Consider the following 14,216-nt stretch of genomic DNA (forward strand, 5'->3'; position numbering starts at 1 on the left):
TGTGTGTGTGTGTGTGTGTGTGTGTGTGTGTGTTGTGAAGAGTCATGTTTTATCAGCTTCTTTCTGAATTATTGCTTATCTTTTAAGGGCTCTCAACCCTTTGATTGTCAGAATGAAGTCAGATGCTAGCCGGGGAGGTAGAACATTCTATTTTGTAGGAAACAGCTGGTCACACCTGCCATGCAGGGACATCTGGTTCCAGGACTCTTTGTACCACACGCCAAAGGACATTTCAGTCTTTGTGAGCAGGCCTGGCCAGGGGGCACAACAGCCTGGCAGCTCGAGGTTGGTATGAGGCCTCCTTTCCTCCTTCAGCAAGACAGGATCTTGAGGAAGGCTTTGCGGAACTCTACATTGAAGGTGGTATAAATCACAGGGTTGAGGGCACTGTTCACGTAGCCCAGCCATGTAGTGGCTCTGTAAAGCTCTGGGGACACGTGGCATGCTTGGCAGTGGGTGTTAAGAACGTGGATCAAGAAGAAGGGCATCCAGCAGACAATGAAGGCCCCTGGGTTTCAAAGGAAGAGAGAAAGCACGTAAGGAGTTTATTTTCTCTTTGGTAATAACGTGAAAATGACCTATGGCTGTCTGTTTTATGTCAGACACTATGCTGAAAATTTAATACACCCATTTATTTTTTTCCAATAACTGTGATTAAGTGTGATCAGCCACATTTCTCTTTCTGTTTAGATGAGAAAACTGCATGCTGATGTCTTTGATTCACTTCAGGCCTTTGTTTCTATACCAACTTTCTATTTTAGCCTTTGGGTGGTTTTTACAAGTCATTTCTCCTCAGATAGTTCAGGCACTTATTCAGTGCTTGCCTATGCAAGACATGGTCCTAGGCTCTGATAGGGACAGAGGCATCACACACATAACTGGCAGAGGTCCTGCTGCTGAAGAGATACTAAAGTCCTTCATATGTGAGAACATGATGCTCACCAGTATGAATTGCTTTCCTTAACTCTACATAACACTGATAACATCAAACTATAATTTCTTTGTTTAAAAATGTTTATACTCTTTTACTATAAAATTTAGGCTTGTTTGTATGCATAATGGAAAACTTGGTAAATACTCAAAAGTAAAAAGACGCACAATAACCAGCCACCACTGAAAGACAATCACTTTTGACATCTTGGTGAATTTCTTTCCAACTCTTTTTTTCTCTGTATTTAAAATAACCTAGGGCCGGGGATTTAGCTCAGCGGTTCGGTGGTCTGCCTTGCAAGCGCAAGGACTGGAGTTCAATCCCCAGTACCAAAAAAAAAAAAAAAAAAAAAAAAAAAAATTAAAATAAAATAACCTAGATGTTATCACATTATATGACAGTAGGGTTTTACATCCTTATTTTCACTTAATATTTTAAAATGATTAAACATTTATTAAATATCCAACATACATATATTTTATTCAATCATGATTTGATTTATACAATATAATTCCATATGATGGCAAAATACGGCTCAATTAGATGGCTTGTTTAGCTTCATAAATTTCAACTATGTTTTTTGAATTTACACCAGTGTTAATACAAAATCTTCTTAGTTGTATCATAAATATTTTATAAATATTATAGTCCTTGAATTTCTAATTTCTGTTAAATGTGGCTACTCTAACATCTATTATCAGCTCCGACTAACCAACTCACACCAACTCAAACTTACCAAGTACAATGGCCACCATCTGGGTTGCCTTCTTCTCTCGAAGTGGCACCCCCCGAGGCTGCAAGGAACCCAGTTTCAGGGATGTTGATAGCCTGCCATTACTGAGTTTTCGAACCTCTAAACTGAGCTTGGGTGCCATGGTGGGGCTCAGGGAGTTCTGAGTCCTCTCCTCCTTTTTCAGTTCTCCTTCTTCTTCTTGGAAGCTTGGTCGCCGCAAGGTGGTACCTTGGCAGATACTGTAGTAGCGTTTCAGCTCTGTGTGTGCTTGGCTGGGAGAAAGGGGCTGTGGGTGTGAAAAGAGATGGTTCTCACATTTCCGGGGGTATTGTTTATCTCCTGTGTGTTCCTTAAAAGGAAAGAAAGTGCACAGAAGGAATAGGAGACCGTTGTGTGAAACCTACAGAAGAAGCAACTGAGAGAATGGCGAGACTGGAAAGTTATCAAATGAAACATTTTTTACTATATAACTCCAAAGCACCTACTACACATGGAACATTAGATAATCAGAGCAATACCTTGGCGGGGGCATTGTAGTCTGATCTTTCTGAGCTAGAGTGACCTGACTTTGCAGAGGAACTTGATAAATGATACTACTGCGATGCAGGTAGCAAATTTTGCAATGTGGGAAACTATAAATGATGCCATTTTTCAACAATTAAATTGTAACAACAACAACAACACCTGCCAGTTGCAAAATATAGGGTTTACCTTGCATTTTGATTCAAGCAAACTAATCATAAAAACTTATATGACAATTGGAAAAATTTGAATGTTCATTGGGTATTTAATGACATTAGAGAGCTATTACTATTTTTTTTAATGTGATGTGGTATTGGCATTATGTGTTTTATGAAAGATTTAATATCCTTTAGAGGATCTTACAGAAATATTTTCAGGAGAAATAACATATCTGAGATTTGCTTCATAATAATCCAGTGGGGGGTATCTGAATGTAGGTGTGAATGTAGATGAAATGATTGGCCCCAAGTTGATAATTGCTGAAAGTAACTGATGATGACTAGGGTGTTTTGTTATATTTGTCTCTCCACTTTTTTGCTTTTGAAATTTTCTGTAATAGAAAGTTTTACAATGTAAACAAACAAACAAAAAAGGAAGATCCAGAATTTTCACCTCAGCTTTCTGCTTAGTACATATAATTCCTTAGCAAGTTAATTTAATATTCTGAGCCTTATTTGTAAAACACAAAATAAATGGAAAAAATGAGTTTGTGATGAACAACTTCTGAGAGTAGAAAATGAGATGTGAAATCTTCTGGTATTTCGCTAAGGGGAGAAGCAGACATGTGTAGGTCCAACATTTGAATTTCTTTCGATTTTTGAGGGGTTAGGCATTTGTGTCAATCTTGAATAGGAGGTGGGACTTCTCAGCTCCCTTACTGAAGCAATAACAGGTTGGTATTTGGTCCACAGTCCCCCTCTCCCATGTCTGCCCAGGCAGCTCGAGCTCTGGCATATGAACTGATTCATGTCTGAGACTCAGTACTGAAACTAGAGGAGCAGGCAGAGCAGAATTCATCTAAGTGTGGTGAAATGCAGCAGCCAGTGTTCCCTGTCTTCTAACCAGATTACTCCTGAGGCATGAACATTTCTGCAGCTGTTCTTCAGCCTTCTCAGTCTGTGTGCAGCCTGACCAGGTTCCATAAATTCCTTTTCTACATAAGTTAGTTAATATCAGCACCCAGAATCCCTTGTTTCTCTTTCCTTAGTTCCAAGAATCACAGGCTTCTGGATACACAGGACTGATGCAATGAGCACACTCAGAGGCACTGCTGAAGAAATGAGTGAATGCAAAAGGATTTTAAGTGATTTGGTGTTATTAAAACTGTGCTTTACTGTGGTAGTTTTAGGGATTCTAGGACAACACAGATGAAAAAAAATTTTTGTTTTCACTTTCATGGGATTACTTAATAATTAATAAACAATATTGTTTTGACAACTTATAACCAAGATTATGTTTATGAGTAAGCTGGCACATACTGATCTACAGATGACAATATTTAACTTCTAATGTATTAGTTCTGAAAGTAGGAGACTGGGGAAAAATTCTTAGGAGTACTTATGAATTGTAAAACTGGGGAACGTTGTGTTTCTGTTTGACAGTTGTAGATATTCAGTCCTATAGGGGGCAAGTGGCTCTTCTAAGCTTACCATTTTTTTGCTCTCTGTGGAAGTCCTCATCACTACCCCCATCCCTCTTAGAAGCAAACACTGGATTGCTCTTTGGAATCGCTGGCTGGGAAAGACCTCTACTCCCAGATGGTAGAACAGGAGTTAATTCTTAGTCGTGGCAGCAAAGCAGCCTCTCAATTCTTTAGTCTCTCTTTTGTAGTCTACACTTTTCCTTTGGCCTTGGAGTCTCTTCAGATCTCAGATATGCCATAGGCAACTTTAAGTGGCACCAAGAGCCTCTTGTTGCTGCATAAAGCCTATGTATGCATGGTTAATTAACTGTTCAGAAACTGGAAAGAGTTACACTTCATTACAGCTTTTGCAGTTTAATTTATTTTTTTTCCTCATTGACATTATTGGTACATTTTAGATATACAGTACAGTTACATTCATTATTGGGATCTTGTGCCTGTACATGACAGGTCTTGTTTCTCATTTTTCCCCCTTGTCCCTGCCCTACCTTCACCCCTCCTCTCCTCTCCCTTTACAAACACTTCATTTCCATTTTTTCGTTTTCTCATATTTTTTTCTTTTCCCTTATTAGCTTTCCCCTACCCTTCCCACTTTCCCTACACCTTTAGCCCCTTTCTTCCAATTTCACATTGTCCATTATATCATTAGGATCTTATGTACTATTATAGTTTATTCACACCAGAGAAACTATTCGGTATTTACACATGTGTGATTTATTTATTTCACTTAGGAGTATATCCTCAATATGTATCCATTTTCCTATGAATGAATCTAATTTCTCATTCTTTATGGCTGAGTAATATTCCATTTTATAGAAAAACTACATCTTCTTTATCCAGTTTCCAACTGATGGGCAAATGGGCTGTTTCCAAGTTTTAGCTACTACAAACTGTGCCGCTCTAAACATAGGTGTGCATATAAGTTTAATCAGGCAGAATCTCAGGTCTTGTTGCATTTCACAAATGTTTGCAGTTAGAGCTACAGTAGATTCCATTTTGGAGTGGTAGGGGAGTTAAATAAAACAAAGCAGCATCTGAGCAAAGGTCTCTTATTCTTTTGCTATGATCTACAACGTAGTCTACTTACCATTTTTCCCGTGGCATCTGATGGAAATCTGGCCCTTACTGAAAACTGTTGGATGGGGTGCAGCCGCAGGCAGGAAGACTAGAGGGGTTGAAAGAGAAAGTCAGCTGTGTGTTAAACTCTATATAGTTGATCTGTCTTTTATGTAACCATGTAGCTTGACAATGCTTTGAATGCACTGTATTCACATCCTCAGCCTTGGGTCCTGTCCTCTGACTGCATGAGGATGAGTAGTTTTGTTTTACCCAAGCCTTGGGACTTCTGCTTTGAGAGTTTGAAGTTCACTGAGGTCATCAGACACTGATCTAGACAGCTAAATTGGTCAGCCTTCAAGATCAAACTCACATTCACTCTGTCTACAAAGCCCTTCTCTGAGCACCCCAGGCTTTCTTTTCTCATAACTTTAAGAGCACTTCACATTTGGGTGCCTTACTCTCTTTACCTTGCATATAGCAAGCATCCTCCTAAGTTCTGTGCTGTTCATTGACTTTGGGTGGAGGTGAGATTTATTTGTGTAGAATTTAAGCTCCATGAAGGTGGAAGCTGTATTATATTCCCATGGTCTCTTCCCTAGTAGATTACAAGTGATCAGTTTTCATGCTCTGAGTTCATTGTGGGTAAACTACCACGTGCCAGGCAGGCACTGTGAGAAGCAGGATCTAAAGCCGAAGCAATCGAAGGTCAGTGATGAGGCAGCAACCTTCCTTTTCAGAGCCTAGAAAGACTCCTACTATTTCACCAGCTGGCGGTTTCTTGACATATGAGCAAATCAGAAAGGAAAAAAGGTTTCAGTGGATGCTCGCTAGTGATTCCTGGAATGAATGGTTTAGGCAAAACGTTGATTCTTTGAACTCACCAGCAGAGCAGGGTACAACTGCCACACTAACCTCCCTCCCCCTATCAAATTAAATAAAACCTCACACTTTGTAGGACGGCTGGCCATTTGGAACCAATGAAAGGCTCTGAAGGAAACAGAACAAGCCAAAAACACTCCTAGCCAACTAAGATATGTTCTCTGTCAATGTACTCTTAAGATTGGATTTCCTACCTTTAAGGCATAGATAGACACTACCAGATTAGAAAGTAAGTGTCAGATCTGTGTCTCCCAAGTGGCAGTGGAAGCATGACAGTCAAGATGGACACAGACAGGGAGGCTGGGGGCTGAAGCCATCTTCTTGCTGTCCCCTCCTTGGTGCTTACTTGCTGAGGGAAGTCAGGCCTGACACTGATGCATTGACTGTTCTGTCGAGTGAGGATCCGTTTCCTTCTCCTTTGTTTCAGCACCATGTAGATCCTGGCATAGACGAGGACAGTCACTCCAAAGGGCACATAGAAAGACACTATTGAAGAGTAGATTACAAAATCAGGGTTGGAGATAGAGCAGATGCTGGGGTCCCCTGTGGGTGAGAGAAGGGGAGGAGATAATGCAGTTTCCATATATTAGATCTCAGCAGGGAGCATGGAGCACAGCCCATATGGCACATGTTGCTTCCACCTCCAAATGCCATGGAGTGTGGTGGGGCATGCAGTCTCAGATACTTATGCTGTCAGCTTCTGGAGGATGGGAGGCTAATACATCTTTGTCTTTCTTACAGTTCACCTAAAAAGAAACTTTGCCAATGATTACATGCCAGACAATGTTCTTACTGGGGCTGCAAAGATGAATAAGATGTGGTGTCTGCTCTTGAAAGGGCAAACAGTCTGGATAGACAGATGAGCCGCCCTTCCATGAGTTGTAAAAGTGAGTCTGAGGGGCTGAGGGAAGGGCAGAGGCTTTCTGCAGTGTTGTAGCCCCTAGAGAAGGGGCTGCTGGGGTGGAGGCATGAAAGGATGGCTGGAAAGTAATGAAAAGAAGTTTCTCTTGAATCTTGTGTGTGGGGCAGGTGGTGGCTAAGTAGAAGGCAAGTACTTGCCAGGAATCCCTGCACTAGGCAATGGTGGGATGGAAGAGAGCTGGTAAGAATTGTCACAGTAGTGAATGTGAATTCAGAAAAGTCCTTGTACCTGACTCATGTCCTGAAGGGCTCTTGTCGCTCATCTTTAGGAGATGCCTATAGCTTTGTCTTCCTTACTAGCAGATATTGAAATTCTCCCAGTTGCCTGGATATGGCTTGAAACTTGCTCCATCTTGAAAGAGAAATGGATGCAAACTAATGTCTTCCAGGCTATGAGCCAATGGCTTTGTACAATTACCTGCAGGTGTTGTAACTGTGTTTTTTCTCAGATAAGCAGAAGGGAACTCAGACAGGTTGTCCAAGGCCACACAACCCAAAAGAAATATTCCTTTAGCTAGTCTGACTCTAAACCAATGTTTTATGTTTTTGACTCTTCATCTCCCTCTATCACTGTGACACAGCATATCTTTGCCCTGTTGGAAACTGTTGGGATGCTTGGCTCAGTCTTCGTTGGGAATTCTCCAACCCAAAAGATCTGGCCTTGAACAGATGTGAGCTGATGAGAAAAGCCAGAGGTTATGTGGATACCTCATTTTGCCTCTTAGTCTTCTGAGCTAGGAAGAGGCCAGATGATCCTAAATAAGAGATTCAGATCTCCCATTTATTATCTGTGTGACCTTGGACAAATTATCTAACTACAAAGCCTGTTTCATTATCCATAAGAGAAAAATAAAAATATTTCTTGTGCAATGATTGTGAGAATTAGTTACAATGAACAATAACTATTGTCATTATTTATTGACTATATTATTTATTATTTACCTCCCAGAACTTTTGAAATTTAAAAGGAAAGATATCATTTGGGATGAAATTAGAAAACAGATATATAGTAGGGAACAACATTTGCAGGGAAGGGAAAGGAGCAATGTCTAAAAACTAAAATGAAAAGAACATGCTCAGTGACCAGTGAGGTGTTTTAATGACAATGCTATTGTTATGGTTGAAGTCTAAAATGTTCCTCAAAAGTGTTGTGTATTCAGAGCTGAAGCTTTTGAAAGGTGATTGGTTCATGGTTTCTGAAAAGATTAATATTAAAAAACAACCAAATAGTTTGCATCAGGACAATAGGAAAAAGATGGCTTGCAAACATCTCAAGAGTCAGCAAGACCCTACCTATGATAGGCTCAAAGGTGCAGAAGTATAAAGCTTTCTTTTAAGAGGAAGCACTCATTTACTTTTAAATAGCCAGCATTGGAAGGGGTACAGTGTGATGATATTTATGTTACGATTGCACACACACAGACAGACAGACAGACACACACACCCATGCTTGATGCATCGGTGTGCTTGTTTCAGGCATTATCTTTCAAGAATATTAATATCTGCTTCTAGGGAAGGGGATGAGGGAACTAGCAATCTGGGATAGGAGGAACAATATGTACATATTTCTTTATATCTTATGGGTGTTTTATCATGTGCAGCAGTTATTTTTCTATTACATTTTGAAAGAAAAGAGAGAGGGAGAGAGACAGAGATGGAGAGAGAGAGAGAGAGAGAGAGAGGCTATTTTAGGATTGCTGATCAATAAGGGCCCTCATATCCAGTAAGCTTATACTGCTACTCCTTCCTTCCTCTCCATTTAAGTGAACCACTGCCTGCCTTTGATCAAATTTTGCAGTCTCTCCCAGAATTTCCCCATAACCCATGGGCTTGGGGCTGCACAGAAAGCAGAATGATGTTGGCAAGGGGTCCTGATGATGCAAGGGGGTTCTGCCCCAGTCCCTAGCAGACCTGGCCTAAGTATAAGCAGTGAAGAGTCACCAACAGCAGCAATTTTGAGAGCTTCTCCATTCAATACTGAAGAGGCAATTTGGGCAGTGAGGCCTCCAGGAAGTTGAGGCCTCTCCAGGACATGTGGCGCCTTGATGATCTCACCAAAACAATATTGTGCATATATGGCAGTTACTGAAAGAATACATGAATGATGGACAAATGAGCCAAATGTACAAATCCACATTTTATGTAAGCAATAAGAACCTTGGGGCAAGAAGATAATGAGAAAGTCCAGGTGGGATGAGAGTTTCTCTAATCTCATTCTTTAATATTAGAGATGGTTATTGCAACTAATTTCAACATTGAAGGAAGAAGGGATGAAGGTTGATTTACTTACTTATTCGACCAACCTTTATGGAGTGCCTACTTTATGCTGGTGATAAAAACACTAATAGCACTACTACTAATGGTCTAGAAGGCGTTTTGTGACCTAACTTGGGAACTTAGCCTCATGGTGATGTAAATAGCCTCATGGTGATGTACGTAACAAGGCCAAGAGAAGGTTGACCTGGAGGATTCATGAACTTTAAACTTATTAAAGGATTTGATCTCGACTTGATTCTAAAGACAGGAGATGTTGATGAATTTTAGGATGAGCTGCGATCATTATTATTATTTTTAACTGTGTGCTTCTATTCTTTTCACTTTTTGAGCAGCCAAGCTTCCCCTGACTTCAATGCTCTGAAAGTCAAGGGAGACATTCTGTTGCTAAAATCAAATAAATAGCGTTCCTCCATTTCTTACTTTCAATGGAAAATCAAACCAGCCGATGAGATTTCCTTAACCTGAAGTTTTTCATCCCTTGAAGATTTCTTAAACTCTTGCCACCAGCTATTGCTTATTCATTCTAGAATTCTTTTCTTATAACACATTAGCTAACTGGTTTTAGCAGGGATTTGGATGCTAGTTATTTTTCTTGTCTGTGAAATGAAAGAATGGAGCTTCTTACTCAGAGATCTTCAGGATGGCCTCTTGCGTCAGTGTGCCATGCTTTGCTGTTGTTAGGGGCTATTGCTGTGATCTTTGACTAGGCTGCGAGGCCTTTTTTGGGATCTGGGACAATGCTACACAGACCCAAGGCTTGGACCACTTTGCAACCCAACATCTGCCTCCTGTTGCCCTTTCCTCAGGAATTAGGAGCAACTCTGAGTTGGAAGGGACTGAAGTTCTCTCTATTTTATGCTAATAATTCAGAATTTTATGTGGCAGCCCACATCCTTAAAAGAAGAGCTCTGGTACAAAGTTCTTTTTTGTGGGTTTTACATCTTAGTGAAAGTCCAGCTATTTCCAAAATATTGGTATTGGCAGAATATTGGCCTTTTCCCTTGTACTTTTCACAGAAGAAGTAGAAAAAGTGGCTGAGAGAGAAGTCATTTATATTGGGTTTTCAAATGAACATGGAATTTCCTTGTAGGTGGGTGAGTTGGTGAAGAAACTCAAATCTAACAAGGTAACAAGGCTATGTAGGAAGGTCAGACTGAGGCAGAGAAGGATGGCTGGGCTTCCCTGCCTTGAATTCCACTCACGAATTTCTCGAACTGTGTTCAACAGATCTCCCTTTCAAAAACCACCAGTTTATGGGGCTGGGGATTTAGCTCAGTGGTTCTGCTGCCTGCCTTGCAAGTAAGTACAAGGTCCTGAGTTTGATCCCCGGTGCAAAAAAACAAAAACAAAAACAAAACCCCAGCAGTTTAGTGCTTCCTTGGAGCAGATGTGTAGTTAAATTTTGAAGCACAGAAAACTTTTAATAAACAATAATGATATTATCAGCTAATATCTATTGGGGTCTTACAATAAATCTGACATTTGATATAATGTATGCATAATTGGAGGGTTCCCTATAGTGTGTGTGGGGGAGAAGGAGAGAGAGAAAGAGAGAGAGAGAAAGAGAGAGGAGAAGAGGTGAGGGCAGTGAGCACATGTGCTAAGTTATAAGCCCTTTTTGCCTTCTCAGTTCTAAATTTGAAAATTCTTTTGGAAAGATTTTCCTGAGTTTTGTTTCTGGAACATTAATGACCTCACTGGTGGCAACAACACTGCAATTAGCTCATCATTCTTCTTCACTTTAGATGTTGACATTAACTGGGAACTCTGTCTAATGTCAAATTTTGAGACAGTTTCGACTGTTCCCAGGGAGCATGTGGGCTCCTGTGAGAGTGAGTAAGCCGCCCCGCCAGCCTCCCAGCGTGAGGAAGGAGGACCAGACTTGGCCACGCAGACGCTGGTGAGGACCCGCTGCTGGCAAGCAGTAGATTGGTCTCATAGTGGTCGTGAGCTCCCTATGTGACAAATTCCCACTTAGAATGTATTTGTGCATAGGAACGAGGTTGCCAAAGGCAATGTAGTTACCTGACTAACCCATAAGCACATGGGACACTCACCAAGAAGGGCATTTTAATGTCACAGTCAGTAGTTTTGGAGGGTACTGTCTTGTGGTGTGAACGTGTGCTTGTGTGTAGGACATGTCATTCACTTAAAATCAGTGGTGTAGAGTAGTGCAGAGACGATAACAGCATCACACTTCAGGAGCACTCCAGGTTAACTAGGCAAATATTTGTTGATAACTTGGCTACTTAACCTTCAGTGTGGCAGAGAAAGAAGGCTGACCCTGAGTAGGTAGTTTGTGCTCTGCATGTCTTTGAATACTATCCTAATATAATCCTGATTTAATTGGAAAAAAATCTGTAGAAAGGAGGTAGAATGTAGTTTCAGGGAGGGTTACATCCTAGTCAATGAATAAAGTAACAATTATTCGGACTTAAAATTTGCTTTGAAAAATCCCCTACATCACATATTGACTTACATGGTTTTGTTATAGCCTTGAACAATAATAAGATATATGATACATATATTAATGTCATGTGTTATAGAGTTCATAGGGAACATGTTATTTCATTTTAATTTTTGTGGTACTAGGGATTGAACTCAGGGCCTTCACACTGAGCTATGTCCTCAGCCTTTTTTAAAATTTTTGTTTTTTTACTTGAGACAGGGTCTTGCTAAATTGCTAAGTGCATTCCAATTCATGAGCTCCCTGACTCAGTCTCTGAGGGTGCTGGGATTACAGGCCTGCACCCCACACCTCCTGAGAACATGTAAATTTGGACATGAAGTCACCGAGCTTATGTGTAGGGGGCTATAAATAATAAATAAATATTGAAAATTTCCTAACTAAAGACATAGATTGAATTTATATATTTGAATTTGCTTGAATTTATACCCCACTGTATTTTCCCAAATTTAACAATAAGGAGACTGAATTTTAAAAAGTTAAGTACAGTGGATCCTTGACTTATAAACTCAATCAGTTTTCAAGGGCTGGTTGTAACTCAAGTTGGTTGTAAGTCAATACAGCTGAGATCTGGTTGTTTACCTAGATACTTGCTATAGATAACAAGAAACAGATGAATCTTCCATTAATCTAATTAACCCAAGTTGTTCATATGTCAGGCCAGCTGTAACTTGAGGGTCCGCTGTAGTTTATTTAAGGAAGCAGGGCCTCTATCTTCCTAAATGTGCTCTGACTTCTAAAACATTGTACAGGACATGACACTTAGAAGAATATTTATAAGTTAGGATTTGCCTACCTCAAAATATGTGCAATATGTTTCATATAATATCTACATATACATAAGCACATGGCTATGTGATTAGTATGTATGAAACAGAAACTCACAAGTCTGGAACATAGTAGGAATTGAATTAATCAGTCCGAATGGACAAAATAAGAAATCCAAATGAACACCAGAACTCTACTCATTCAGTTATCTCTTAGCAAATACTTAGTGTATATTACCAATAGCTTTCCTTCAACATATGAATTTCCTGAAGCTAAAAGATGGACATGGGACAGACATAGGGACACTGATCCATATAACGTGTAAATTTGGGTTGGTGTCATATACTTAAAATCACAAGCAACACAGATATAAACATTGTTCACACATCCATCCATCTATCCAGTGGGAGATGTACTATGTACCTACTATAGCAGTCAAAATTTTTGCATATTAAAAATGTAAAAACATATGACAGTAATTTTGGAATTTTATACTAATTTCAAAGTCACCTCAGAAATATTTCTTATTGAGGAAAAAGAAGCATTCTACTCCAGGACTTTTATGATGTCCTTTTGCATTGTGGGTCTGTTATATACTGGCACCTTTTCATTAGCAAATCTCACCTAAATTATCTTTTTTTCCCCTTACCTCTGCCCTCCCTTCACCCCCTCCTCCCCTCCCCATCTACAAACACTTTATTTTCATCTTTTCATTCTCTCACATTTTTTTCTTTTCCCTTTTTGTTCTTCCCCTACGTATCACACCTTCCCTACATCTTTAGCTCCTTTCCTCCCATTTCTAAATGTCAGTAATCTTATTAGAATCTTATGCATTGTTGCAGAATATTCTTATTGAGGAAAAAGAAGCATTCTACTCCAGGACTTTTATGATGTCCTTTTGCATTGTGGGTCTGTTATATACTGGCACCTTTTCATTAGCAAATCTCACCTAAATTATCAATAAGTCTTAGTTTTTTTAAACTACTACATTCCTTCAAATAAGTACAATGACATTTCTTTCAAAAGACGGTCAAAAACCTAATAATGAATATCAGCATATTGTATACCTAAAATGTACCAATAAAATTAACTTAAAAATAAAGAGAAAAAAAAAGAGGGCGACTCAAACTTTTCATTAATTGAGGAAGAACTTCACCTTTGTGCCAATAATTGGTGAGGTTGTGCTCTATGTTTTAGGCCAAAACATTGCAGTCCATAGCATCCTAATTTGATTTCAAATTATACTGATTGGAGTCAGAAACAACAGGGTTGGGCATCACCGAAAGGCACTCAGGTGTGCCGTGAATGTCAGAGACAACGGATGGGAAATCGTCGATGTTACCTGTTGTGTTGAAGCCAAAGAGGAGAGGGCAGGACACAGCAAATGCTAGTACCCAGACAGCAGTAATCATGAGGGCTACACGCCGGCAAGAGCCCTGCCCTGTGCCGTGTTGATAGTGAACTGGCATGACCACAGCGGTGTACCTGTAAGAGGAAGCAAGAGAGGATGGGCATGATGAGACAGGCTGGGGATTGCTTAAAAGATAAGTTGAAGAAGTTATTCAAGAAAGGATAAGTTGGTACTTTGGCAGGCAATAGATGTTTAACTGAAGAAAGAGAGAAAAGTGTTCATGTAAAAATGGTAGAAAGATTGAGAGAGATGAGGAAGTCATTGAAAAGGATGAGCAAAGGCAGGAAGAGTTAAAAATGCCTCAATAAATTTTTCCTACTCTTAAAAAAACTGAAGCACCATTGGGTTTCTGGGGAGCTTCTGCCTGATTGCCTCACACAAGCAGCCTTGCGGTAACCTCCCTTCACTCTGAAGACTCTGGTGCTGGTGTGAGTGCCTTTGCTTTTTCCCAGTTTTCTAGACAACAGGAGAACTGTGCCCAAAGAGGTTTACTCCTTGGCTGTATCCTAATAAAAACCCTACCCCGGGCGTGCGCGCGAGCTCCCGGCGTGCGCGCGAGCTCCCGGCCTGCGCGACAACAGACCCAGGAAGGACCCAAGGACCCCA

The 14,216-nt window shown here is 40.2% G+C and overlaps 1 protein-coding gene across 4 annotated transcripts in view; it reads right to left on the reverse strand.

Moving 5' to 3' along the window:
- Positions 1 to 14,216, reverse strand: part of Drd3 (dopamine receptor D3) — a 49,634-nt gene that overhangs the window by 4,423 nt on the left and 30,995 nt on the right. For 2 of the 4 annotated variants that reach the window (XM_010630075.2, XM_010630076.1), the window contains exons 4-8: positions 13,542 to 13,684; positions 6,113 to 6,309; positions 4,916 to 4,993; positions 1,668 to 2,013; positions 7 to 508 (exon numbers count right to left, since the gene is read on the reverse strand). In XM_010630075.2, coding sequence (XP_010628377.1) covers positions 312 to 508; positions 1,668 to 2,013; positions 4,916 to 4,993; positions 6,113 to 6,309; positions 13,542 to 13,684 — 961 coding nt within the window. In that variant the 3' untranslated portion in view covers positions 7 to 311. Of the gene's footprint in view, positions 1 to 6; positions 509 to 1,667; positions 2,014 to 4,915; positions 4,994 to 6,112; positions 6,310 to 13,541; positions 13,685 to 14,216 lie in introns of those variants that run through there. The other 2 variants (XR_781391.2, XM_010630077.2) reach the window with 2 other exon arrangements.

This window comes from Fukomys damarensis, unplaced genomic scaffold (assembly GCF_012274545.1).
Source record: "Fukomys damarensis isolate Sample0158 unplaced genomic scaffold, DMR_v1.0_HiC HiC_scaffold_24, whole genome shotgun sequence".
NCBI lineage: Eukaryota > Metazoa > Chordata > Mammalia > Rodentia > Bathyergidae > Fukomys > Fukomys damarensis.